Genomic DNA, 27732 nt, shown 5'->3' on the forward strand with positions numbered 1-27732 from the left:
TTGAATTGCAAGTGCTTTGAGTGTGTGCACGTGCCGTGTGGAAAAAAATGTACGATACGCTTATGTTGGATATGATTAGGTAATATCGTAGTGTCGCCATATCGCGATAACTTTCGGAGTTAAATGTTGTACAATTCTGCAAGAGCGTTCCGAACTTTGATCGCGTTGTGTGAACGTCATCATTTGGAACGAACCAACTTACCGCTTTAAATAGGGGGGGGGGGTCGCAGACGCGATAATATTTTTTAAAATATATAAATATATACATCTCCAACAGCAATACAATGACGGAGCGACCGTGACTATGATAGTAGATCATTCAGCATATATTCTTTGAGTAAATACGATTCAAATTATGCGATGGAAGTGAAAGTATAAGATTGATAGTTTGAGCGTCAACCCTTGGCTGGGAGTGGTAGCTCCCAAGTGCCAATGGCTGACGCCTCTAGCCCGGCTCCCAGGACGCTTCTAAACTGTTCGGAATATAACGACTCCCCACCCCCCACCCTAAACTCTAAACTTGCACGAACAATTCCTCTCGCCCCTTAAAACTCTGAGCAGGATTGAACTCACGCGAACCGGTAAGTGGGTGTTTTGGTTTTAAAATTTTGACGAAAAAAAAAATCCGGTGTTGTGTGACCCCCGTTGCGGCGGTGACACCGCAGGCTGTGGTTGCTCCCCGCCGGGGAAGGCGTCTCCTTCTCGGTAGGCAATCCAGGCCATTCAGGCCCTCCCTGGCGTCTCGGGCCTAGTCTGTCCCAAAGAAAATAAACATTTATACATGCTTTGTGGAACTGTTTTCACAGTAAGATACACAGGCAGCAGTCGTAAGAAGAAAGGCTTAAATACAATCGTCGGTAACAGAGGCGTTATGAAAAAGGGCCATTGCCCGATTATGCACTACAGTATTTACTTTTAAGGGCAGTGTTATTGGTAAATATGTAGGGGTTTTTTTCTCTCGTGATATACCCGTCTTTGTATTTGTCCTCATGCTTTGGGTTTCGGGCTGTTCCACGCGAGTTTGAAGCCTTTGGTTAAACGAGGTAACACAACCACGGGTCAAGTTATCTTTTGATGCATCACAGCTGTCATAACCCGTACGGTTTACCCCGTATTCTTGTACAGAGACATTGAGTTTTCACGCCCATACGGGGTACAGCCGTTTCAATACGGACAAAAAAACATGCTTTGGTAACAATATTGTCTATTTGTGTTTCTACATTGTGATGGGACTTCGTAGGACGAACGTTGATATTTATAAAGACACTTGGTAGCCGATACGGTCTGAATTGATCTGTAATAAGGTAGGGGCACTGATAGAGGTTGACAGCTACGTGGTGGTGAGTGTACTCGAAGTGAATTTCTATTTGTGTGTTTCTCCCTTGTGATGGGACTTTGTTGTTGTTGTTGTTTTAGGCGGCTGCGGGACTGTGCAACGTTGGTGAGTGGCATAGGAGCGGTGGGGGCAACATCCATTGTAGAGTACAATGTCACTACGCTCCCACGTCTGCGCTACCCTCCTCCACCAAGCCGCCACACGGACGAGCGTGGTGAAGTATGGTTAAATCACGACCCGGGGCGGTGTGGGGAGATCCTCGTCCGGCAATGGATTAACAAATTGGCTCCTACTGTTTACCTCCATATATATAAAAATATGCAAAGTTGTGATTGTGTGTGTTGTCCAAAATGTTTAGCGTACTTCCCGACATGCAACAAACTGGAAATTTGCCATGTGGGTACTTTCCAGACTGTACACCGTGCAAACATTATACAAATACACTTTTGTGTTTTTGGGGGGGAGAGCTCAATAATGTATAGATTTTTTGCACGGCAAGAGAGCTGTGACGTCAAATCTGTCACGTGACCCTCGCACGTGGAAGCGTAACGCGTTGTAGTGTAGTGGTTAGCGTTGTCTGTGTGTGTGTCTTTGTGTGTGTCTGTGTGTGTGTCTGTGTGTGTCTGTGTGTGTGTCTGTGTGTGTCTGTCTGTGTGTGTCTGTGTGTGTGTGTCTGTGTGTTTTTTTTGTGTGTTGTGGGGAGCGATAGTGTAGCGGTTAGCGTGCTGCGCTATGAACCCGGCGACACGGGTTCGATTCCCGCTCATGGCCAACACCAGTGACGATTATCTGAACTGGTCCCGGGCCTCCCCTAGGTCGACTCAGCTTCAAATGAGTATCTGGTGCGGTGTGTAAACGTCGCCACTAGGGAGACAAAGGCGGTCGGGCGTGGTGCTGGCCACCCACCCCCCCGTGTACCGTTCCGGCCTTCATAGGTGCTCGCTAACAGCACTTGCCCCTACAGTCTGTTAAGGCTACATGGGGGATCTTTGTTTTATCTTTTGTGTGTCTGTGTGTGTGTCTGTGTGTGTGTGTCTGTGTGTGTGTGTGTGTCTGTGTGTGCGTGTAAGCGTAACGCATTGTAGTGTAGTGGTCAGCGCTACGCCGCGCTACGAACCCGGTGACCCCAGTTCGATTCCCGCTCACGGCCACCACCGGCGACGATTATTTGAACCGCTTCTGGGCCTCTCCTAGGTCGACTCAGCCTCAAACGAGTAACTGTTGTGGTGTGAACATTGCCACTGGGGAGACAAAGGCGGCCGGACGTGGTGGATCCAAGTCCCGGGCAAAACCGGGTAGTACAGCTAGTCATGAATATATGAATGAATATAGACGCGTAAGTCACGTGTGACTGTATATATTCATTCCTCCATGGCTTGTTACTGACGTGTAGATGGTGTGGATATTCTTATTTTCTGTCTGCAGCTGACGCTAGTCTGATGGAGCAAAGGCAGTCAGCGCAGCAGCTCGGTACGACAAGTCAACAATGTGACCAGCGTGCATACAGCATGGATCGGACTGGAAATTTGACACAGCACCAGAGAACTTGCAGAGAAGAGAAATCCTTCAAGTGCACTGTGTGTGACAAGGCATTTGCAAGGTCATCAGTTCTTGAGACCCACCAGAGAACACACACGGGAGAGAAACCCTTCAGGTGCAGTGTGTGTGGGAAGACATTTTCACAGTCATCTGATCTTGTAAAACACCAGAGAACACACACGGGAGAGAAACCCTTCAGGTGCAGTGTGTGTGGGAAGACATTTTCACAGTCATCTACTCTTAAAACACACCAGAGAACACACACGGGAGAGAAACCCTTCAGGTGCAGTGTGTGTGGGAAGACATTTTCCGATTCATCTACTCTTAAAACACACCAGAGAATACACACGGGAGAGAAACCCTTCAGGTGCACTCTATGCGGGAAGGCGTTTGCAGTTTCATCAAATCTTCAAGTACACCAGAGAACACAGAAGTATCAGAAGATCCACAAGGAGTGCAGTCTGAAATCAGCTTGTGAAAGTCCAAGTGCCGCAATGAGCCCATCCCTCATTAAACACGAACCGGAAGAAAATCCAAGCTTGGACACTTTTAAAGGTATCGAGGTGAAATGTGAAGAGGTGAAGGTGAAATGTGAAGAGGTGATGGTGAAGAGCGAAGAAGTGAAGGTAAAATGTGAAGATGAAGATTCAACTCCAAAATGGGACCTTCACATCGTGAAGCAGGAGGAGAATTCTGACTGTGAGGCAGAGCGAGGCAACTCCCAGCAGTTTGTGGAAGTGGAGGTGTGGGTGGACTTCCTAGACAATACAAAGTCAAGTGGAGACCCGGTAGATGTGTAAGCCAGAGACGATGTCGCTCCAATAGATGAACCTTTGTGACAGGCCTTTAATGACAAGAATGTGAAGTTGGACACTCCTTCCTAGGTTCATCCTGCAGAGTAAGGGCGGCCAGTCTTTGTGGACCTGTGGGTTGGGTAGATCTTTAACCAGGAGCGAGAGACAATAAGCTCCCAAGCATTCACTATTTTATTATAATTGCATTTACACGGTGCTTGCTTAACTGCCTCAGCAACTCGGAGTTTTGTGTCTCGTCTGAAGCACTCGAAGAGCATCCCCAAGTAGCAGCTGCCCCTGTGTGGCACAAGGTGGTGGCCCTGCACCGGCCTGCATGTGGACAAGAGCCTGTCAGTAGGGGGCGATGATTGATGCGTCATCTCAGTTGTGTAGTTTGTAGGCAATCTTGATTCGAAGCTTTCGTGACTGCAGGAATCCACACTGTTGAGTTCTTTTGGTAAAGTCACCACGTGGGTAGAAACATAACAGATCACGGCGTTTAGATCACAACACAAGCAATCGTCATCAGGTGGGACAACCACAGCAAGAGAAACTGCTGAAGTAGTAGGCGCCTACTCCAGCAGTTTCTTATTGCTGCTGTGCTTGTCCCACCTGATGATGATTGCTTGTGTTGCCATTCGAAACGCCGTGATCTATTATTTGTAGCGTAATGTTTAGAATTTGCTACATTTTGACCCAGACGCCAGCATGCAACGGCCTACTCGTTTTGAATGACGCAACAATAGTTTGTTGTACATACACTGTTAAGCAGACGGTGCATATTTGTAAAATAGCTTCTTGTTAATACGATGTAACGTGATGCAGTCAATTTCGCTGCAGTAATTCAATGTTGTTAATATGCCCGTCAGTGATTTAGAATGAATACTTGTCTGTGCGCGTACATGTATCATTTTGTCTGAGGTCACACATTGAATAAGTGATGTTAGGACAAAGTGTGTGTGTGTGTGTTTTGGAAGTAACCTGTACAGAGAAGTCAGGTGAGACCCGTTGTTCTTGTGATACAGGTCAAAGGGTACTTTTGTGTTTCACAAAGCGTTTGCCTCTGGAGCAACTCATTTTCCTTGAAATAGGGAGCACGCTCGGATCATTCATCAGTTACAAGGCATACCACTTGAAGGTTACACGTATAGGAGGAGGTACATTCTCTACAACACAAATTGTAGTTTTGTCTTACGTGTTGACGTTGATTTTGTCTAACTGGGACTAGATATGGTCCTTGCTGATTCACGTCTGGATGTTCGTAACCATCGGTTGAAGCAAACCCCACTGCTGTTGTTGAGACGCTGTGCACCAATAAAGGTCCAACACGTTGACGGCCTTCAGGCCAGGAAAGTCACAACATTTGCACACGAAGGACGCATTCAACATTTGCACACGAAGGACGCATTCACGCAAGTACCCCATGCTCCGTTTTGAAGTTTTAGAATGAAACATCTTTGAATTGTGTTGTGTTTTGAGTTAGATGATTTTATTTCTTCAATGAAAGCTTGTATCAATTTACATCTGGAAGACTTCATTGCAAAGGACATTTCGTGTGAATTTTCTCTCGTCATTAAGTAGATGGCCTTGCCGGGGGTTCGGTTCAATGCGGACACACACTGTGTACACACACACAGTATACACACACAGTGTACACACACACAGTGTACACACACAGTGTACACACAAACAGTGACACACAGTGTACACACACAGTGTATACACAATAATGTCCACGTTGTTGTTGCTGAGCTCACACACCCAAGGGAGGGAGCAGTAGAAAATGAATCTAAATCAACTTAAACTCCAACTCTGTGACGTCACCACTCTGCCATACCTCATCGGCGTGAAACGCAAAGGGGAGGTGTAACTTGCTAGTGACGTCATGTCACCAAGGTATTCACCCCTCCCCCGTCCACCGAGCTCTTGAGCGTGACGTCACCTCCGCCTGGGTCAGGCGGAGGTGACGTCGGTCCAGTGGCAATCCTTATTTGGGCAAAGCTACGCCCAGTGACTGGCGGCTCATTAACATAATGTGTTCGTTAAAGCCGTCGCGAATTTATTGCGACGGGTTCAGCGCCAACGCCCCCATCCCTCGACGTATGGTCTGGTCTCATTAACATAATTTATTCAGTTACAGAGCCGCTCGTGGGAGGGAAGTGACGTCATACTACTTCCTGCTGTCGCGAGGCAACAGGAAGCTGCCGTGTGCGCGCTTGCACTGAAATCCGAGGTAAGAAATTCTCATCGTTGTGGTGGTGGTTGTTGTTGTTTACCAAGGTAGAGCCTCTCTCTCTCGTAGGGATGTCAGTTGAGTAGCAGCGAGCATGGGAATCGATGTCCAGGTTGGAACTTTACAACGCGGGGCCTAGCCACGCGGGGCCTTGCTTCCTGCCCTCGCCTGATTGCGTTTGCTTCAATTATCTCGCTTAGTTGAGCAATCTTTGTAAGAAAGTAATCTACCAGGCTATGCGTTTATTGTGTGTTGACCGACTCTCTGTGTTGCATTGCATTACATTTGCAAGTTTTACTCAGTTTATTTGATAAAGTGTGCTTTTGATTTAAAGCTTTCTTGACTGCAGGGATTCATATTCTTGTTCTTTTGGTAAAGTCACCACCACGTAGAAGGGAAACAATAAAATAATAAAAATATAAAACAATAAAATTCTCACGACGTTTCGACTGCAAGACGAGCAATCATCATCAGGTGTGAAAACCACAGCAAGAAAATTTTCTTGCTGTGGTTTTTCTTGCAGTGGTTTTCACACCTGACGATGATTGGTTGTGTTGCAGTCGAAACGTCGTGATAATTTTATTGTTTTATATTTTTATTATTTTATTGTTTCCCCTTCTACGTGGTGACTTTACTGAAAGAACCAAGAATATAAGTGTGCTTTCTCTCTCTCTGCGTGTCCTCGTGTTATTATTATTTCCTGCAGTCACCAAAGTTCCAAATCTCTCATTGACACAAGGCCGTAATTATAATATATTATAATAATTATAATATATATTGGTGGGGGACATATCCCCCCACAATAATCAAACATGCTCAAAATGTCTCCCCCAATATATTGCTATAAAAATATATTTTTTAATAATAATTGCTATGCTATGTTAATAAAAACAATTTCGCTAAACCTTGGCCACAAAATGTGGACTTGTCTTCATATAACAATGCGTAGATTTCTGTTTATATGATTGTGTTGTACTTTATGAATCCCTAATCTCTGCCATTACATACTATGAAACAAGAAAAGTAAAAAAATAAACAGAGCAATGTAATACAATACAATATACATTATTGTATCAAATAAAAATACATTCCATCCCATGTGTTGGTGAAATTTTTCAATATTTAGGAAATGTCAGGAAATTAGTTTTCAAATTTAGATTTTTTTTCTGGGGGGGGGGGGACCCCAGAGCCCCTGGTAGATTTGGTCCCCCCCAATGTTGACTCCATGGCTACGGCCTTGCATTGACTCGCGGATTTCTCTACACCCCCTCCCCTCTCTCTCTGCCCCCTCTCTCTATTTAAGCCCTCGACACAGAGGCGTTGTTTCTCTGTGTGCCTACAGTGAGGGAAAAAAGTATTTGATCCCCTGCTGATTTTGTACGTTTGCCCACTGACAAGGAAATTATCAGTCTATAATTTTAATGGTAGGTTTATTTGAACAGTGAGAGACAGAATAACAACAAGAAAATCCAGAAAAACGCATGTCAAAAATGTTATACATTGATTCGCATTGAGCAATCTTTGGAAGAACGTTATCAACCTGGTGGGGTGTTGACTGTTATGTTGACCGACTCTCTGTGTTGTACTGCATTACATTTCTAAGTTCACTAGGTTTGTTTTCTCTTGCATTTGTACCTGATGATGATTGCTTGTGTTGCAATTGAAACGTCGCATGCTATGTGCACACAGCGTTGGTGTACGGTGCTTTTTGTTGAATATTTTGCTGTTTTTCCCTGGATTTTATGTTTGCACAGTCACACAAAGTCACTTCAAGATGTTTTCTTGTTCATGTTTTAGTTTTTTGTTTGTTGTGGTTGCACCCGATTCAAGAGCCGAATGGCTCACAGGGCTATACCAAATAAATGAAACTAAAGCTATCAATTTATTTATTTATTTTTTCTACGTGCCTTTGCCGAAAGAACCAAAGAGTATCTTGCTTAAGTTATAATTTCTCTTCACCTGGCTCGCTACTTTGTAACTTTGTTTTGTTTTAAATATTCACAGTTTTTTTTCATTTTTTACCAGGCCACGCCCGCGTTCAGCTGCTGTACCGCTCTTGTTTACAGACGCAACCTGCCCACAACAACAATAACAACAACAAGGTGGGGCTTGTCAACAGCGTGGTGGTGTTCACTCTAGACGCGTGGTGGTGTTCACTCTAGACGCTTGGCGGTGTTCACTCTAGACGTGTAGTGGTGTTCACTCTAGATGTGTGGTGGTGTTCACTCTAGACACGTGGCGGTGTTCACTCTAGACGCGTGGCGGTGTTCACTCTAGACGCGTGGCGGTGTTCACTCTAGACGCATGGCGGTGTTCACTCTAGACGCTTAGTGGTGTTCACTCTAGATGCGTGGTGGTGTTCACTCTTAAGACGCGTGTCGGTGTTCATTCTCTACATGTAGAGGGGAGACCGGGGGATCGGGAAGGAAATCCACACGACCACGGGGAGAGAGAGAGACACGCAGCCTCGGCTGTGTTGATTGATCCTCAATTAACTACTTGGTGGAGTGAGGAAGCATTAATACTGAGCAGGTGAAGGTGGCCAGGCGTGGGTCTAGACACACCACCACCTGTGAACCATGCCAGTGTGTGACAGTGGTGGAGCCAGTGAGGGGTGGGGTGGTACGTGCCCCCCCAACGATCCGATAGAAATCCCTAATTTTGATAGGATCATTGGGGTTTATTAGTAACGAGCTTCACTACCCAGCTTCGCCCAGGGGCCGACGGAGCTAGGGGGGGGGGGCGACGGAGCCAGCGGGGGGGCGATGGAGCCAGGGGGGGGGCGACGGAGCTGGGGGGGGGGGGCGACGGAGCCAGCGGTGGGGCGACGGAGCTGGGGGGGGCGACGGAGTCAGGGGGGGGGGCGGGGCGACGGCGCAAGCAGAGGGAGCCGACACTGACTTTCTCACACATCATACACTGACTCACTCACACATCATACACTGACTCACTCACACATCATACACTGACTCACTCACACATCATACACTGACTCACTCACACATCATACACTGACTCACTCACACATCATGCACTGACTCACTCACACATCATACACTGACTCACTCACACATCATACACTGACTCACTCACACATCATACACTGGCTCACTCACACATCATACACTGACTCACTCACACATCATGCACTGACTCACTCACACATCATGCACTGACTCGCTCATCATGCGCTTACTCACACATCATACACTCGCACAACCACTGACCCATTCACTCATCATACACAGGTTCACTCATTGTTTGCTGGCTCACTTGCACATCATATACTGACTCACTCATCATGCGCTGACTAACACATCGTGCGCTGACTCACACATCATACACTCACTCACACTGCCACTGACTCGCTCACACATCATACACTCACTCACACATCATTCACTAACTCACTCTTCATACGCTGACTCGCACATCATACACTCACTCACGCTGCTGCTGACTCACTCATCATACACTGACTCGCACATCATGCACTCACTCACTCTGCTGCTGACTCACTCACACATCATACACTGGGAGTGTCGTGCTGCCAGCTATGGCTGCAGTTTTTTTGTCGTACGTGTTATGTATATCGTTTATTGTTAAATTTAAATTCACAGTTCCTATGATTATTGTTGTTACATTGTTTTTACAGCTTTATTTTGGAGATTCGAAAACATATGGTTAATATAAATTGTCTTGTGATTGTTGTTGTTGGCTTGCACCACATTGATTTTTGCACACGGCGTTTTAATACGTTTTTTTGCGTGGAATATTTGCTGGTTTATTCCAGAATGCTTCTGTTACGCGTTGTCGCTTTAAGATGTTCCGTGTTCAAATTTTGTTTGTTGCGGTTGCACCCGACTTAAGAGCCGCATGGCTCACAGGGCTATACCTAATAAATTAAACTTGAAACTTGATTTCACTGAAAACCCCTGGAAAAAATTGATGCTTGCAAGAAAGAAAAAAGCCGAAACAAATCAATTTACCTAAATCGGATGTTTTCACTCAAGGAAATTCAACCTTACCCCACTTCTACGTAAGGTCGATTTTGGCCACTCGGGAAGGGAATAATGACATGGCGAGCTGAAAATAGTCACGTTCACTTAGAAATTCCAGACAGCGTTAGCTGTGCAAATTTTCCCGACGCCAGAGCTCAGCATTGGAGAGGTTTTTGCTGCTTCGCACAAACAAACAGATGGAATGTTCTGCTTCATACTTAAGATAGCAGTTCTACCCGTTCTCCGCACGGAGGATATGCATTGAACTCCCGAGAAACCAATGGCTTCATCGGCCAGGAGCGAAGCGCCACCTAAAATCTCCCGGCACGCTGTTAACAGCTCTAAGCATTGCAGAGCGCTTAACTCAGAGGTGTTGCGGGTTGATGCCAGACACTTCATGGTCATTTCCCCCCCCCCCAAAAATACAAAAGACTATTTTTATATTTTTTTACATTGTGTACAGTATGGAACATACGCACATGCCAAATTTCAAGTGTGTGGCACGTTGGGAAGTATGCTAAACATTTCGAACAGACACGTATCCACACATTTCCCTTTCATATATATAGATAAATCAGCATTTTGCGACCCCCACTGCCACCGTGTGGCATATTATTACGTGCCAGGGACTCTATGAGAGGGCAACAGACCTTGTCCATAATTGGCAATAAGTAACGGCAAAGCAGTTGTAAGTGACTCACAGAATTTTGCGCAGTTGCGTATACAGTACACGACTTCCCTGAAGGCAAACACCTTCAGCGAGCGCAATGCCGATCACACGCGTCGAATAAAAATCAAGGGACAAGTCATTACTTACTAACAACTACTTACTAACAACTCCTTACTAACAACTCCTTACTAACTAACAACTCCTTACTAACAACTCCTTACTAACAACTCCTTACGTACTAACAACTCCTTACTAACAACTCCTTACTAACAACTCCTATCATTTTTCATTGCTGGAGGGGTTGCCCCCCCTACCTGAAAATCCTGGCTTCGCCTCTTGAGTGTGTGACAGTGTCAAGTTTGTGTTTGCAGTAAAGTCTATTAACTCTATTGAGCACGGAGGTTATATCAAAACAGGAGTTTAGTTTTGTTTTCCTCTGCAACTCTTTATAAGAATGGAGTCAGGAAGTTAACACAGCACACACGTGCAGCTGAAGTCGAATCTGTTTATCCCAGCATTCAAGGACATCTATGCCTGGCTTCACACCTCTAAGTTGCGATTGAACATTAATTTATGCATTTCTGCCGGACACAAGTAGTATTATTTTCAACACCCTTTGCAATGTCAGCTGAATTTAGCTCTCATAAATATTCCTTTTGAAGCCAGACAGCTGAAATTGTGTGCTCGGAGTTTTTGGTGAACATTCATTTTGAAGATACGAGGGATTTCCAGGCATGTTTATAACCATTTGCCCTCTCATTGTGTGCCATAACAGCCCGTGTGATGAATTTGGGACACTTTTCCACTATATCATGAATATATGAATAAGTATAGACGTGTAAGTCACGTGTTACTGTATATATGGTTTCCTCTGTGCATCGATACTGACGTGTCGATGGTGTGGATATTATTTTTTTCTGTCTGCAGCTGACGCTTCTTCTGACGCTTCCTCTGCAGAATTGGTCTGATGGAGCAAATGCACTCAGCGCAGCTCGGTAGGACAAGGCAACAATGCGACCGGTGTGCATACAGCACGGATCGTACTGGAGATTTCACACGGCACAAGAGAACTCACACAGGAGAGAAACCCTTCAAGTGCAGTGTGTGTGGGATGGCGTTTGCACATTCATCTACTCTAGTAGAACACCAGAGAACACACACGGGAGAAAAACCATTCAGGTGCAGTCTGTGTGAGAAGGCGTTTCCACGTTCATCTGCTCTTGTAATACACCAGAGAACACACACGGGAGAGAAACCCTTCAAGTGCAGTGTGTGTGGGAAGGCGTTTGCACGTTCATCTCTTCTTGTAGTACACCAGAGAACACACACAGGAGAGAAACCCTTCAGGTGCACTCCGTGCGGGATAACGTTTGCACAACAACCACATCTTAAAGTACACCAGAGAACACAGAAGCATCAGAGGATCCACAAGGAGTGGAGTCTGAAATCAGCTTGTGAAAGTCAAAGTGCCACCATGAGCCCATCCCTCATGATACAAGAACCGGAGGAAAATCCCAGCTTTGACACTTTTAAAGGTATCGAGGTGAAATGTGAAGAGGTGAAGCTGAAGAGGGAAGATGAAGATTCAACTCCAAAATGGGACCTTCACATCGTGAAGCAGGAGGAGAATTCTGACTGTGAGGCAGAGCGAGGCAACTCCCAGCAGTTTGTGGAAGTGGAGGTGTGGGTGGACTTGCTCCTAGACAATACAAAGTCAAGTGGAGACCCGGTAGATGTGTAAGCCAGAGACGATGTCGCTACAATAGATGCACCTTTGTCACACACTTTGTGGGCCCGTGGGTTGGGTAGATCTCTAACCAGGAGCAAGAGCCAATAAGCTCCCAAGCATTCACTATGTTATCATAATTGCTTTTACATGGTGCTTGCTTAATCGCCTCAACAACTCGGAGTTTTGTGTCTCATCTCAAACGCTCGAAGAGCATCCCCAAGTAGCAGCTGTCCCTGTGTGGCACAAGATGGTGGCTCTGCACTGGCCTGCGTGTGGACAAGAGCCTGTCAGTAGGGGGCGATGATTGATGCGTCATCTCAGTTGTGTAGTTTGTAGGTAATGTTTAGAATTTGCTACATTTTCACTCAGACGCCAGCATGCAATGGCCTACTCGTTTTGAATGACACAATAGTATGTTTTACATACACTGTGAAGCAGAATGTGCAATTTTTTTTTAAAAGCTTCTTGTTAATACGATGTAACGTGATGCAGTATATTTCACTGCAGTAATCCAATTTTGTTAATATGCCTGTCATTAATTTAGAATGTATACTTGTCTGGTTTTGTGCATACTTGTAACATTTGATCTATAAGGGTCAAACATTGAATAAGTGATGTTAGGACAAAGTGTGTGTGTGTTTGAAAGTAACCTGTACAGAAGTCTCAGGTGAGACCCGTTGTTCTTGTGATACAGGTCAAACGGTGTTTTTGTGTTCCACGAAGCATCCGGAGCAACTCATTGTCTTTGAAATAGGTAGCACACTCGGATCATTAATAAGTTACAAGGCATACCACTTAAAAGTTACACGTATAGGAGGAGATACATTCTCTACAACACGAATGATAGTTTTGTCTTACGTGTTGACGTAGATTTTGTCTAACTAGGACTAGAAATGCTCCTTGCTGATTCACGTCTGGATGTTCGTAACCATCGGTTGAAGCAAACCCCACTGCTGTTGTTGAGACGCTGTGCACCAATAAGCGTCCAACACATTGACGGCCTTCAGGCCAGGAAAGTCACAACATTTGCACACGAAGGACGCATTCACGCAAGCACCCCATGCTCCGTTTTGAAGTTTTAAAATGAAACATCTTTGAATTGTGTTGTGTTTTGAATTAGATAATTTGTATTTCTTCATTAAAAGCTCGTATCAATTTACATCTGGAAGACTTCATTGAAAAGGACATTTCGAGTGAATTTTCTCTCGTCATTAAGTAGATGGCCTTGCCGGGGGTTCGGTTCGATGCGGGCACACACAGTGTACACACACAGTGTACACACACACACAGTGTACACACTGTACACACAGTGTATACACAATGTACACACACACACAGTGTACACACATAGTGTACACACACACACAGTGTACACACACTGTACACACACACAATGTACACACACACAGTGTACACACACAGTGTACACACACACAGTGTACACACACAGTATACACACAGTGTATACACACAGTGTACACACACACAGTCCACGTTGTTGCTGAGCTCACACACCCAAGGGAGGGAGCAATGGAAAATGAATCTAAAACAACTTAAAAGCCAACCCCGCTCTGTGACGTCACCACTCTGCATTACCTCATCGGCGTGAAACGCCATGGGGAGGTGTACCTCCATAGTGACGTCATGTCACCAAGGTTTTCACCCGTCCACCACGCTCTTGAGCGTGACGTCACCTCCGCTTGGGTCGCGGCCGATGTCGTTACAGTGGCAATCCTTATTTGGGCAAAACTACGCCCAGTGACTGGTGGCTCATTAACATAATGTATTCGTTAAAGCCGTCGCGAGTTTATTACGAAGGGTTCAGCGCCCACGCCCCCACACCTCGACATATGGGCCGGGTTCATTAACATAATTAATTCAGTTACAGAGCCGCTCGTGGGAGGATGTGATGTCATACTACTCCTTGCTGTCGCGAGGCAACAGGAAGCTGCCGCCTGCGCTCTTGCACTGAAATCCGAGGTGAGAAATTCTCATCGTTGTGGTGGTTGTGGTGGTGGTGGTTGTTGTTGTTTACCAAGGTAGAGCCTCTCTCTCGTAGGGATGTCAGTTGAGTAGCAGCGAGCATAGGAATCGATGTCCAGGTTGGAACTTTACAGCGCGGGGCCTAGCCACGCGGGGCCTTGCCTCCTGCCCTCGCCTGATTGCATTCACTTTAATTATCTCGCTTAAGTTTAATTTGTCTTCACCCGGCTCGCCACTTTGTAACTTTGTTTTATTGTAAATATTCACGCAGTTTTTATTTTTTTCAGCAGGCCAAGCCCGCTTGAGCTGCTATACCGCTCTTGTTATCAGAAGCGACCTGCCCACAACAACACAAGGTGAGGCTTTGTCAACGTGTGTGAATGTTTTGACTTAAAACTTTGGTGACTGCAGGAATTAATATTCTTGGTTCTTTCGGTAAAGTCACGTAGATAGAAAATTAAATAAAAATAACAGATAATAAATTAAATGAAAAATAATTAATAATTGTTAATAAAGCAAAAAACCTACGACGTTTTGATCGCAACACAAGTGGTTATTGAATTTAATCTGTTATTTTTATTTTCTATCTACGTGACTTTACTGAAAGAACCAACAATACGTGTGTCAATGTATCTATCGGTCAAAAACGCTAAGCGCGTGCCGCTGTTGACTCTGAATGTGTGGAGGGGAACACCTTCACCACGGGGAGAGAGAGACAGAGACACGGATAGCCTCGGCTATGTTGATTGATCCTCGATTCATTACTTGGTGGAGTGAGGAAGAATTAATGCTGAGCAGATGAAGGTGGCCAGGCATGGTTCTGGTCACACCACCACCTGTTTACCCATGGCAGTGTGTGACAGTGTCAAGTTTGTGTTTGAAGTAAAGTCTATTAACTCTGTTGAACACGAGGATATATAAAACAATAATTTATTTTTGTTTTCCTCTGGAACTCTTTATACAAATGGAAACAGGAAGTTAACACAGCACACACATTCAGCTGAAGTCGGAACTGTTCATCCCCAGCATTCAAGGACATAGCCTGGATTCACACCTGAGTTGCGATTGAACGTTAATTAATGCATTTCTGCACAACAGAAATAGTATTGTTTTCAACACCCTTGGCTATGTCAGCCGAATTTAGCTTTCATAAATATTTCTTTTGTAGTCAGCCGAAATTGTGTGCTTAGAGTTTTGGGTTAACATTCATCTTGAAGATATGAAGGCTTCCAGGCATATTAATGACATTTTCCCTCTCATTGCGTGCCATAACAGCCCGTGGAGAGAAACCCTTCAGGTGCACTCTGTGCGTGAAGGCATTTGCACGTTCATCAAATCTGATTAATTTGGGAATTTTTTTCACTACATCATGAATATATTAATAAGTATAGACGTGTAAGTCACGTGTGCATTCTTCTGTACCTGACGTGTAGATGGTGTGGATATTCTTTTTTTCTGTCTGCAGCTGACGCTTCCTCTGCAGAATTGTTCTGATGGAGCAAAGGCAGTCAGCGCAGCTCGGTACGACAAGTCAACAATGCGACCAGCGTGCATACAGCACGGACCGAACTGGAAATCTGACACGGCACCAGAGAAGTCACACAGGAGAGAAACCCTTCAAATGTACTGTGTGTGGGAAGGCATTTTCATGGTCATCTGCTCTTAAAAATCACCAGAGAACACACACGGGAGAGGAACCCTTCAAGTGCAGTGTGTGTGGGAAGGCATTTTCAGATTTATCTACTCTTAAAAAACACCAGAGAACACACACAGGAGAGAAACCCTTCAGGTGCACGATGTGCGGGATGGCGTTTGCACAGTCATGTAATCTTGTAACACACCAGAGAACACACACAGGAGAGAAACCCTTCAAGTGCAGTGTGTGTGGGAAGACATTTTCAGATTTATCTACTCTTAAAAAACACCAGAGAACACACACAGGAGAGAAACCCTTCAAGTGCAGTGTGTGCGTGAAGGCATTTGCACAGTCATCTGATCTTGTAAAACACCAGAGAACACACACGGGAGAGAAACCCTTCAGTTGCACGATGTGCGGGATGGCGTTTGCACAGTCATGTAATCTTGTAACACACCAGAGAACACACACAGGAGAGAAACCCTTCAATTGCACTGTGTGTGGGAAGACATTTTCATATTCATCTCATCTTCAAAGACACCAGAGAACACACACGGGAGAGAAACCCTTCAAGTGCAGTGTGTGTGGGAAGACATTTTCAGATTTATCTACTCTTAAAAAACACCAGAGAACACACACAGGAGAGAAACCCTTCAAGTGCAGTGTGTGCGTGAAGGCATTTGCACAGTCATCTGATCTTGTAAAACACCAGAGAACACACACGGGAGAGAAACCCTTCAGTTGCACGATGTGCGGGATGGCGTTTGCACAGTCATGTAATCTTGTAACACACCAGAGAACACACACAGGAGAGAAACCCTTCAATTGCACTGTGTGTGGGAAGACATTTTCATATTCATCTCATCTTCAAAGACACCAGAGAACACACACGGGAGAGAAACCCTTCAAGTGCAGTGTGTGTGGGAAGACATTTGCAGATTCATTTGCTCTTAAAACACACCAGAGAACACACACGGGAGAGAAACCCTTCAAGTGCAGTGTGTGTGGGAAGGCATTTTCACATTTATCTACTCTTAAAAATCACCAGAGAACACACACAGGAGAGAAACCCTTCAAGTGCAGTGTGTGTTGGAAGACATTTTCAGATTTATCTACTCTTAAAAAACACCAGAGAACACACACAGGAGAGAAACCCTTCAAGTGCAGTGTGTGCGTGAAGGCATTTGCACAGTCATCTGATCTTGTAAAACACAAGAGAACACACACAGGAGAGAAACCCTTCAGGTGCACGATGTGCGGGATGGCGTTTGCACAGTCATGTAATCTTGTAACACACCAGAGAACACACACAGGAGAGAAACCCTTCAATTGCACTGTGTGTGGGAAGACATTTGCATATTCATCTCATCTTCAAAGACACCAGAGAACACACACGGGAGAGAAACCCTTCAAGTGCACTGTGTGTGGGAAGACATTTGCAGATTCATTTGCTCTTAAAACACACCAGAGAACACACACGGGAGAGAACCCCTTCAAGTGCAGTGTGTGGGAAGGCATTTTCACATTTATCTACTCTTAAAAAAACACCAGAGAACACACACAGGAGAGAAACCCTTCAAGTGCAGTGTGTGTGGGAAGACATTTTCAGATTTATCTACTCTTAAAAAACACCAGAGAACACACACAGGAGAGAAACCCTTCAAGTGCAGTGTGTGCGTGAAGGCATTTGCACAGTCATCTGATCTTGTAACACACCAGAGAACACACACAGGAGAGAAACCCTTTAGGTGCACGATGTGCGGGATGGCGTTTGCACAGTCATCTACTCTTGTAACACACCAGAGAACACACAGAGGAGAGAAACCCTTCAATTGCACTGTGTGTGGGAAGACATTTTCAGATTCATCTACTCTTAAAACACACCAGAGAACACACACTGGAGAGAAACCCTTCAGGTGCAGTGTGTGGGAAGACATTTTCACATTCATCTACTCTTAAAAAGCACCAGAGAACACACACGGGAGAGAAACCCTTCAGGTGCAGTGTGTGGGAAGACATTTTCACATTCATCTCTTAAAAAGCACCAGAGAACACACACGGGAGAGAAGCCCTTCAGGTGCAGTGTGTGTCGGAAGACATTTTCAGGTTCATTTGCTCTTAAAACACACCAAAGAACACACAGGAGAGAAACCCTTCAAGTGCAGTGTGTGTGGAAAAGCATTTTCAGATTCATCTCATCTTCAAAGACACCAGAGAACATGCACGGGAGAGAAACCCTTCAAGTGCAGTGTGTGTGGGAAGACATTTTCAGATTCATTTGCTCTTAAAACACACCAGAGAACACACACAGGAGAGAACCCCTTCAAGTGCAGTGTGTGTGGAAAGGCATTTTCAGATTCATCTGCTCTTTAAAAACACCAGAGAACACACATGGGAGAGAAACCCTTCAAGTGCACTGTGTGTGGGAAGACATTTTCAGATTCATCTGCTCTTTAAACACAACAGAGAACACACACGGGAGAGAACCCCTTCAAGTGTACTGTATGTGGGAAGGCATTTGTACAGTCATTTGCTCTTAAAACACACCAGAGAACACACACGGGAGAGAAACCCTTCAGGTGCAGTGTGTGTGGGAAGACATTTTCACAGCCATCTGCTCTTAATACACACCAGAGTACACACACGGGACAGAAACCCTTCAAGTGCAGTGTGAGTGGGAAGGCATTTTCACAGTCATCTGCTCTTAAAACACACCAGAGTACACAGAAGCATCAGAAGATCCACAAGGAGTGCAGTCTGAAATCAGCTTGTGAAAGTCAAAGTGCCGCAATGAGCCCATCCCTCATGAAACACGAACCGGAAAAAAATCCCAGCTTGGACACTTTTAAAGGTATCGAGGTGAAATGTGAAGAAGTGATGGTGAAGAGGGAAGAAGTGAAGGTAAAATGTGAAGATGAAGCTTCAACTCCAAAATGGGACCTTCACATCGATGGAGGCAACGTAAAGCAGGAGGAGAATTCTGACTGTGAGGCAGAGCGAGGCAACTCCCAGCAGTTTGTGGAAGTGGAGGTGTGGGTGGACTTCCTCCGAGACAATACAAAGTCAAGTGGAGACCCGATAGATGTGTAAGCTTGAGATGATGTCGCTCCAATAGATGCACCTTTGTCAAAGGCCTTTAATGACAAGAACGTGAAGTTGGACACTCAATGGCTAGGTTCAACCTGCAGAGTAAGAGCGGCCCGTCTTTGTAGACCTGTGGGTTGGGTAGATCTTTTACCAGGAGCGAGAGACAATAAGCCCCCAAGCATTCACTATGTTATCATAATTGCATTTACACGGTGCTTGCCTTATCGCCTCGGCAACTCGGAGTTTTATGTCGTACCTCGTCTGTAACACTTGAAGAGCATCCCCAAGTAGCAGCTGCCCCTGTGTGGCACAAGGTGGTGGCCCTGCACCGGCCTGCATGTGGACAAGAGCCTGTCAGTAGGGGGCGATGATTGATGCGTCATCTCAGTTGTGTAGTTTGTAGGCAATCTTGATTCGAAGCTTTCGTGACTGCAGGAATCCACACTGTTGAGTTATTTCGGTAAAGTCACCACGTGGGTAGAAACATAACAGATCACGGCGTTTAGATCACAACACAAGCAATCGTCATCAGGTGGGACAACCACAGCAAGAGAAACTGCTGAAGTAGTAGGCGCCTACTCCAGCAGTTTCTTCTTCTTGCTGCTGTGCTTGTCCCACCTGATGACGATTGCTTGTGTTGCCATCGAAGTGCCGTGATCTATTATTTGTAGCGTAATGTTTAGAATTTGCTACATTTTGACCCAGACGCCAGCATGCAACGGCCTACTCGTTTTGAATGATGCAACAATAGTACGTTGTACATACACTGTTAAGCAGACAGTGCGTATTTGTAAAATAACTTCTTGTTAATACGATGTAACGTGATGCAGTCAATTTCGCTGCAGTAATTCAATTTTGTTAATATGCCCGTCAATAATTTAGAATTAATACTTGTCTGATTGTGCGCGTACATGTAATATTTTGTCTGAGGGTCAAACATTGAATAAGTGATGTTAGGACAAAGTGTGTGTGTGTGTGTTTGGAAGTAACCTGTACAGAGAACTCAGGTGAGACCCGTTGTTCTTGTGATACAGGTCAAAGTGTACTTTTGTGTTTCACGAAGCGTCTGCCTCTGGAGCAACTCATCGTCTTTGAAATAGGGAGCACGCTCGGATCATTCATCAGTTACAAGGCATACCACTTAAAAGTTACACGTATAGGAGGAGGTACATTCTCTACAACACGAATTGTAGTTTTGTCTTACGTGTTGACCTAGATTTTGTCTAACTGGGACTAGAAATGCACCTTGCTGATTCACGTCTGGATGTCCGTGACCATCGGTTGAAGCAAACCCCACTACTGTTGTTGAGACGCTGTGCACCAATAAGGGTCCAACACATTGACGACCTTCAGGCCAGGAAAGTCACAACATTTGAACACGAAAGACGCATTCACGCAAGTACCCCATGCTCCGTTTTGAAGTTTTAAAATGAAACATCTTGGAATTGTGTTGTGTTTTGAATTAGATGATTTTATTTCCTCATTAAAAGCTTGTATCAATTTACATCTGGAAGACTTCATTGAAAAGGACATTTCGTGTGAATTTTCTCTCGTCATTAAGTAGATGGCCTTGCCGGGGGTTCGGTTCAATGCGGACACAAACAGTGTACACACACACACACACAGTGTACACACAGAGTCTATACACAGTGTACACACAGAGTCTATACACACAGTGTACACTGTGTGTGTGTGTACACACACACAGTGTACACACACTGTGCAGGACCGCCCTTTCCTGAAATCGCATTGGGGCTCCGCAAGCCTCTCCTCAGCGTGCCTGGCAAGGCGATGCTGAATAATCCTTGCCAGGACCTTTCCCGGCACACTGAGGAGTGAGATGCCCCTGTAGTTGTTACAGTCTGTGCGGTCCCCCTTCTTAAAAAGGGGGACCACCAGGGCATCCTTCCAATTCTGCGGAACCCGTCCAGTGGTCCAGACTGTTGTTATGATGTCATATAGGGTAGTCTGTGCACAAACGCCACCCTCCCTCAGCATTTCGCTTGGGAGATCATCTCTGCCCGCTGCCTTTCCTGGTCTAAGACTCCGGATCGCCTTCAATACTTCCTCAGCAGATGGCACCTCAGCCAGCCACTCACAGGGGGTGACTTCTTCCAATATTTGAGGCACCGCAGCCTCAGCAGGGTCATCCTCACTTTGTGCCACGATGTTTTCCTGGCTGAGGGATTTTCCCTCCCCCAGGACCTCACAGAAATGCTCAGCAAATCTGCGAACCTGTTCCTGGGGGTTGGAAATTGGATCACCGTTTTTTCCCCTAATGATGGTAATAGGTGTGGCGCTGCAGGTTACTTTTTTGATGGAGTTAAATAGAGATTTGTGATCACGGGCCACTGAGGCAGACTCCATTTCCTCAGCAACCTGCGACCACCACCCATCCTTGCAGCGCCTCACGGCTCTCCGAACCTCCGAGCGAAGGCTGCGGTAAGCCTCCTCATTCTCTGACGTGGGATTCTGTAGCCGATGACAGTGGGCCTGTCGCTTTTTCTCAACCATCCTGAACACCTCCTCTGTCAGCCAGGGTCTCTGGGGAGGTCTGGACCGCGTACCCAAAGCAGCCATTGCAGCTGCATGAGTCACAGTCCTAAACCTCGCCCATTTACCCTCGACATCAGGAGGAGTCGGGGACGATGCCAATCCCAGCCGCAAGCGATGATGAAATTCTCGCTTGCAACTTTCATCAGATAACTGAGACCAGGCCACTTTATGTTGGAATGGGGTCCTGGGTGTACACCCACCACCAAGCTTGTGCCAGGCACAGTGACACACACACAGTGACACACAGTGACACACACAGTGTATACACATAGTGTACATACACACAGTGTACACACACAGTTTATACACATAGTGTACACACACACAGTGTACACACACACAGTGTACATACACACACAGTGACACACTGTATACACATAGTGTACACACACACAGTGTACACACACACTGTACACACACAGTGTACACACACACAGTGTACAACAACAACAACCGCCATTCGCCACTAAGTGGCGGTGACATCACCACGACGCTTGTGCCAGGCTATGTGCACCCTGAGGCCACGTGAAGTGTCGAACGCCCGCTGGCAGGAGGTCACGGGGCAGACCCAGGTGCCACGGGTCGACTGACTGAGATGACTGGCTGATGCACCACCTGTGCCCCCTACTGTGCCAACCTGCTGTGCTTTAGCCACCCGGCGCTCCGCTCGCTGTTGTGAGCGTCGCTCCTCCGCCCTCCGTTGTTGTTGGAGGGCGACTGCCTCCAACTGCCCAGTAGCATCCTTCACGAGCCTCCTCCACAGGGGCCGATCTTGACACCGCTGGTACCAGTCATCGGCAAGTCCACTCAGCTCCACGTCCTCCTGTACCACATCACTCCATCTCTTCTCTAGCCCGTGCCGCGCCCGCTTAGCCCCCTCAATCCGGCCAAACAAAAGCTGTTTCGGCATGCGGTGGCTGGGCATGCGGGCTACATGACCCAGCCATCGCAGCCTTGCCTGCCGGAGGAGCTCACCGATGGGACCCTGCCCAGATCTTTCAAGGATTTGTGAGCTCCTCACACAATCCAGTCTGGTTAAACCCAGGATGGATCGTAGGCAGGCCAGCCTAAATGTTTCTAACCGGCGAAGATGTTCCATTAGGGGGGTCCACGTTTCGCAAGCGTAGAGAAGGGAGGGAATGACCGTGGCCGAGAAGACCTGAAGTTTAGTGCGGAGCGACAGACCAGGTAGCTTCCACACAGCGTTACGCAACCGATGAAAAGATATTGCCGCTCGACTGATTCGGAGTGAGACCTCTGCTGTTAAACTGGAGCCAGTCATAAGCACACTGCCCAGGTATGGGAAACTCTCCACTCTCTCCACAACTGCCCCATCACCGATTGGGAGTTGTGGGGGTGGAGTGTCCGATGGTACAAAATACCCAGGCAGGTGTTTAGTTTTGGTGGGGCTGATGGTAAGGCCCCACCTCTTAGTGGCACGCTCCAGTCTCAGCAGCAGCGTCTCCAACTCCTCCTCTGACTGAGCAGCTATTACCAAGTCATCAGCATACATAACGTGGTTGAGTAATAGGGAGCCATCCCTTGACCGCACCCGGGCATCGATTAGCCTCCCATTATATCTGTACCATATGGAGATTCCCCCGGTACAGCTATTGAAGGCTTCACGAACTACGTGGTCAAAATAGATGTTAAATAATGTGGGAGCCAGAGGACATCCCTGTCGCACCCCAAGGTGTACAGGGAATGGCTTTGACTCCCGGCCACGTAGTTTTACCCGGGCCCGCTCACCATCATGAAGGTCCTTAATGATCGTGAGCAGAGGGTCAGGTACTCCAAAAGCACGAAGAACGACCCAGAGCCCAGGCCTACTGATGGTATCATAGGCCTTGACCAGGTCAATAAAGCAGAGATGTAGGTCTTGTTGGAATTCCCTACACCTCTGCTGTAGCAGACGGACAGAAAATATGGCATCTGTGCAGGACCGCCCTTTCCTGAAATCGCATTGGGGCTCCGCAAGCCTCTCCTCAGCGTGCCTGGCAAGGCGATGCTGAATAATCCTTGCCAGGACCTTTCCCGGCACACTGAGGAGTGAGATGCCCCTGTAGTTGTTACAGTCTGTGCGGTCCCCCTTCTTAAAAAGGGGGACCACCAGGGCATCCTTCCAATCCTGCGGAACCCGTCCAGTGGTCCAGATTGTTGTTATGATGTCATATAGGGCAGTCTGTGCACAAACGCCACCCTCCCTCAGCATTTTGCTTGGGAGATCATCTCTGCCCGCTGCCTTTCCTGGTCTAAGACTCCGGATCGCCTTCAATACTTCCTCAGCAGATGGCACCTCAGCCAGCCACTCACAGGGGGTGACTTCTTCCAATATTTGAGGCACCGCAGCCTCAGCAGGGTCATCCTCACTTTGTGCCACGATGTTTTCCTGGCTGAGGGATTTTCCCTCCCCCAGGACCTCACAGAAATGCTCAGCAAATCTGCGAACCTGTTCCTGGGGGTCGGAAATTGGATCACCGTTTTTTCCCCTAATGATGGTAATAGGTGTGGCGCTGCAGGTTACTTTTTTGATGGAGTTAAATAGAGATTTGTGATCACGGGCCACTGAGGCAGACTCCATCTCCTCAGCAACCTGCGACCACCACCCATCCTTGCAGCGCTTCACGGCTCTCCGAACCTCCGAGCGAAGGCTGCGGTAAGCCTCCTCATTCTCTGACGTGGGATTCTGTAGCCGATGACAGTGGGCCTGTCGCTTTTTCTCAACCATCCTGAACACCTCCTCTGTCAGCCAGGGTCTCTGGGGAGGTCTGGACCGCGTACCCAAAGCAGCCATTGCAGCTGCATGAGTCACAGTCCTAAACCTCGCCCATTTACCCTCGACATCAGGAGGAGTCGGGGACGATGCCAATCCCAGCCGCAAGCGATGATGAAATTCTCGCATGCAACTTTCATCAGATAACTGAGACCAGGCCACTTTATGTTGGAATGGGGTCCTGGGTGTACACCCACCACCAAGCTTGTGCCAGGCACAGTGACACACACACAGTGACACACAGTGACACACACAGTGTATACACATAGTGTACATACACACAGTGTACACACACAGTTTATACACATAGTGTACACACACACAGTGTACACACACACAGTGTACATACACACACAGTGACACACTGTATACACATAGTGTACACACACACAGTGTACACACACACTGTACACACACAGTGTACACACACACAGTGTACAACAACAACAACAACCGCCATTCGCCACTAAGTGGCGGTGACGTCACCACGACGCTTGTGCCAGGCTATGTGCACCCTGAGGCCACGTGAAGTGTCGAACGCCCGCTGGCAGGAGGTCACTGGGCAGACCCAGGTGCCACGGGTCGACTGACTGAGATGACTGGCTGATGCACCACCTGTGCCCCCTACTGTGCCAACCTGCTGTGCTTTAGCCACCCGGCGCTCCGCTCGCTGTTGTGAGCGTCGCTCCTCCGCCCTCCGTTGTTGTTGGAGGGCGACTGCCTCCAACTGCCCAGTAGCATCCTTCACGAGCCTCCTCCACAGAGGCCGATCTTGACACCGCTGGTACCAGTCATCGGCAAGTCCACTCAGCTCCACGTCCTCCTGTACCACATCACTCCATCTCTTCTCTAGCCCGTGCCGCGCCCGCTTAGCCCCCTCAATCCGGCCAAACAAAAGCTGTTTCGGCATGCGGTGGCTGGGCATGCGGGCTACATGACCCAGCCATCGCAGCCTTGCCTGCCGGAGGAGCTCACCGATGGGACCCTGCCCAGATCTTTCAAGGATTTGTGAGCTCCTCACACAATCCAGTCTGGTTAAACCCAGGATGGATCGTAGGCAGGCCAGCCTAAATGTTTCTAACCGGCGAAGATGTTCCATTAGGGGGGTCCACGTTTCGCAAGCGTAGAGAAGGGAGGGAATGACCGTGGCCGAGAAGACCTGAAGTTTAGTGCGGAGCGACAGACCAGGTAGCTTCCACACAGCGTTACGCAACCGATGAAAAGATATTGCCGCTCGACTGATTCGGAGTGAGACCTCTGCTGTTAAACTGGAGCCAGTCATAAGCACACTGCCCAGGTATGGGAAACTCTCCACTCTCTCCACAACTGCCCCATCACCGATTGGGAGTTGTGGGGGTGGAGTGTCCGATGGTACAAAATACCCAGGCAGGTGTTTAGTTTTGGTGGGGCTGATGGTAAGGCCCCACCTCTTAGTGGCACGCTCCAGTCTCAGCAGCAGCGTCTCCAACTCCTCCTCTGACTGAGCAGCTATTACCAAGTCATCAGCATACATAACGTGGTTGAGTAATAGGGAGCCATCCCTTGACCGCACCCGGGCATCGATTAGCCTCCCATTATATCTGTACCATATGGAGATTCCCCCGGTACAGCTATTGAAGGCTTCACGAACTACGTGGTCAAAATAGATGTTAAATAATGTGGGAGCCAGAGGACATCCCTGTCGCACCCCAAGGTGTACAGGGAATGGCTCTGACTCCCGGCCACGTAGTTTTACCCGGGCCCGCTCACCATCATGAAGGTCCTTAATGATCGTGAGCAGAGGGTCAGGTACTCCAAAAGCACGAAGAACGACCCAGAGCCCAGGCCTACTGATGGTATCATAGGCCTTGACCAGGTCAATAAAGCAGAGATGTAGGTCTTGTTGGAATTACCTACACCTCTGCTGTAGCAGACGGACAGAAAATATGGCATCTGTGCAGGACCGCCCTTTCCTGAAATCGCATTGGGGCTCCGCAAGCCTCTCCTCAGCGTGCCTGGCAAGGCGATGCTGAATAATCCTTGCCAGGACCTTTCCCGGCACACTGAGGAGTGAGATGCCCCTGTAGTTGTTACAGTCTGTGCGGTCCCCCTTCTTAAAAAGGGGGACCACCAGGGCATCCTTCCAATCCTGCGGAACCCGTCCAGTGGTCCAGACTGTTGTTATGATGTCATATAGGGCAGTCTGTGCACAAACGCCACCCTCCCTCAGCATTTCGCTTGGGAGATCATCTCTGCCCGCTGCCTTTCCTGGTCTAAGACTCCGGATCGCCTTCAATACTTCCTCAGCAGATGGCACCTCAGCCAGCCACTCACAGGGGGTGACTTCTTCCAATATTTGAGGCACCGCAGCCTCAGCAGGGTCATCCTCACTTTGTGCCACGATGTTTTCCTGGCTGAGGGATTTTCCCTCCCCCAGGACCTCACAGAAATGCTCAGCAAATCTGCGAACCTGTTCCTGGGGGTCGGAAATTGGATCACCGTTTTTTCCCCTAATGATGGTAATAGGTGTGGCGCTGCAGGTTACTTTTTTGATGGAGTTAAATAGAGATTTGTGATCACGGGCCACTGAGGCAGACTCCATCTCCTCAGCAACCTGCGACCACCACCCATCCTTGCAGCGCCTCACGGCTCTCCGAACCTCCGAGCGAAGGCTGCGGTAAGCCTCCTCATTCTCTGACGTGGGATTCTGTAGCCGATGACAGTGGGCCTGTCGCTTTTTCTCAACCATCCTGAACACCTCCTCTGTCAGCCAGGGTCTCTGGGGAGGTCTGGACCGCGTACCCAAAGCAGCCATTGCAGCTGCATGAGTCACAGTCCTAAACCTCGCCCATTTACCCTCGACATCAGGAGGAGTCGGGGACGATGCCAATCCCAGCCGCAAGCGATGATGAAATTCTCGCATGCAACTTTCATCAGATAACTGAGACCAGGCCACTTTATGTTGGAATGGGGTCCTGGGTGTACACCCACCACCAAGCTTGTGCCAGGCACAGTGACACACACACAGTGACACACAGTGACACACACAGTGTATACACATAGTGTACATACACACAGTGTACACACACAGTTTATACACATAGTGTACACACACACAGTGTACACACACACAGTGTACATACACACACAGTGACACACTGTATACACATAGTGTACACACACACAGTGTACACACACACTGTACACACACAGTGTACACACACACAGTGTACAACAACAACAACAACCGCCATTCGCCACTAAGTGGCGGTGACGTCACCACGACACTTGTGCCAGGCTATGTGCACCCTGAGGCCACGTGAAGTGTCGAACGCCCGCTGGCAGGAGGTCACTGGGCAGACCCAGGTGCCACGGGTCGACTGACTGAGATGACTGGCTGATGCACCACCTGTGCC

At 47.4% G+C, this 27732-nt stretch overlaps 3 protein-coding genes across 5 annotated transcripts; all 3 read left to right on the forward strand.

Moving 5' to 3' along the window:
* Nucleotides 1-358: 358 nt before the first annotated feature.
* LOC142913933 (uncharacterized) lies at nucleotides 359-5161 on the forward strand. 3 transcript variants are annotated; one of them, XM_076061052.1, is made up of 3 exons: nucleotides 359-581; nucleotides 1417-1441; nucleotides 2762-5161. In XM_076061052.1, exon 3 carries the CDS (start codon nucleotides 2776-2778, stop codon nucleotides 3673-3675), a length of 900 nt encoding a protein of 299 aa, XP_075917167.1. In that variant the 5' UTR covers nucleotides 359-581; nucleotides 1417-1441; nucleotides 2762-2775; the 3' UTR covers nucleotides 3676-5161. The 3 variants fall into 3 exon arrangements, with proteins under 3 accessions (XP_075917167.1, XP_075917165.1, XP_075917166.1); XM_076061050.1 differs by having other exon boundaries at nucleotides 360-581; nucleotides 1417-1555; XM_076061051.1 differs by having other exon boundaries at nucleotides 360-581; nucleotides 1417-1550.
* A 687-nt stretch (nucleotides 5162-5848) lies between these two features.
* On the forward strand, nucleotides 5849-12848 carry LOC142913961 (uncharacterized). The gene is made up of 3 exons (XM_076061086.1): nucleotides 5849-5902; nucleotides 7928-8004; nucleotides 11531-12848. Exon 3 carries the CDS (start codon nucleotides 11541-11543, stop codon nucleotides 12312-12314), a length of 774 nt encoding a protein of 257 aa, XP_075917201.1. The 5' UTR covers nucleotides 5849-5902; nucleotides 7928-8004; nucleotides 11531-11540; the 3' UTR covers nucleotides 12315-12848.
* Nucleotides 12849-15772: 2924 nt separating this feature from the next.
* LOC142913962 (uncharacterized) lies at nucleotides 15773-18561 on the forward strand. Its single transcript, XM_076061087.1, has one exon. It carries the CDS (start codon nucleotides 15779-15781, stop codon nucleotides 17459-17461), a length of 1683 nt encoding a protein of 560 aa, XP_075917202.1. The 5' UTR covers nucleotides 15773-15778; the 3' UTR covers nucleotides 17462-18561.
* The last annotated feature ends 9171 nt before the right edge of the window (nucleotides 18562-27732 follow it).

The sequence above is a fragment of the Petromyzon marinus genome, unplaced genomic scaffold, assembly GCF_048934315.1.
Source record: "Petromyzon marinus isolate PM22_M1 ecotype Great Lakes invasive population unplaced genomic scaffold, UKy_Petmar_22M1.pri1.0 PM_G_Scaffold_27, whole genome shotgun sequence".
NCBI classification, from domain to species: domain Eukaryota; kingdom Metazoa; phylum Chordata; class Hyperoartia; order Petromyzontiformes; family Petromyzontidae; genus Petromyzon; species Petromyzon marinus.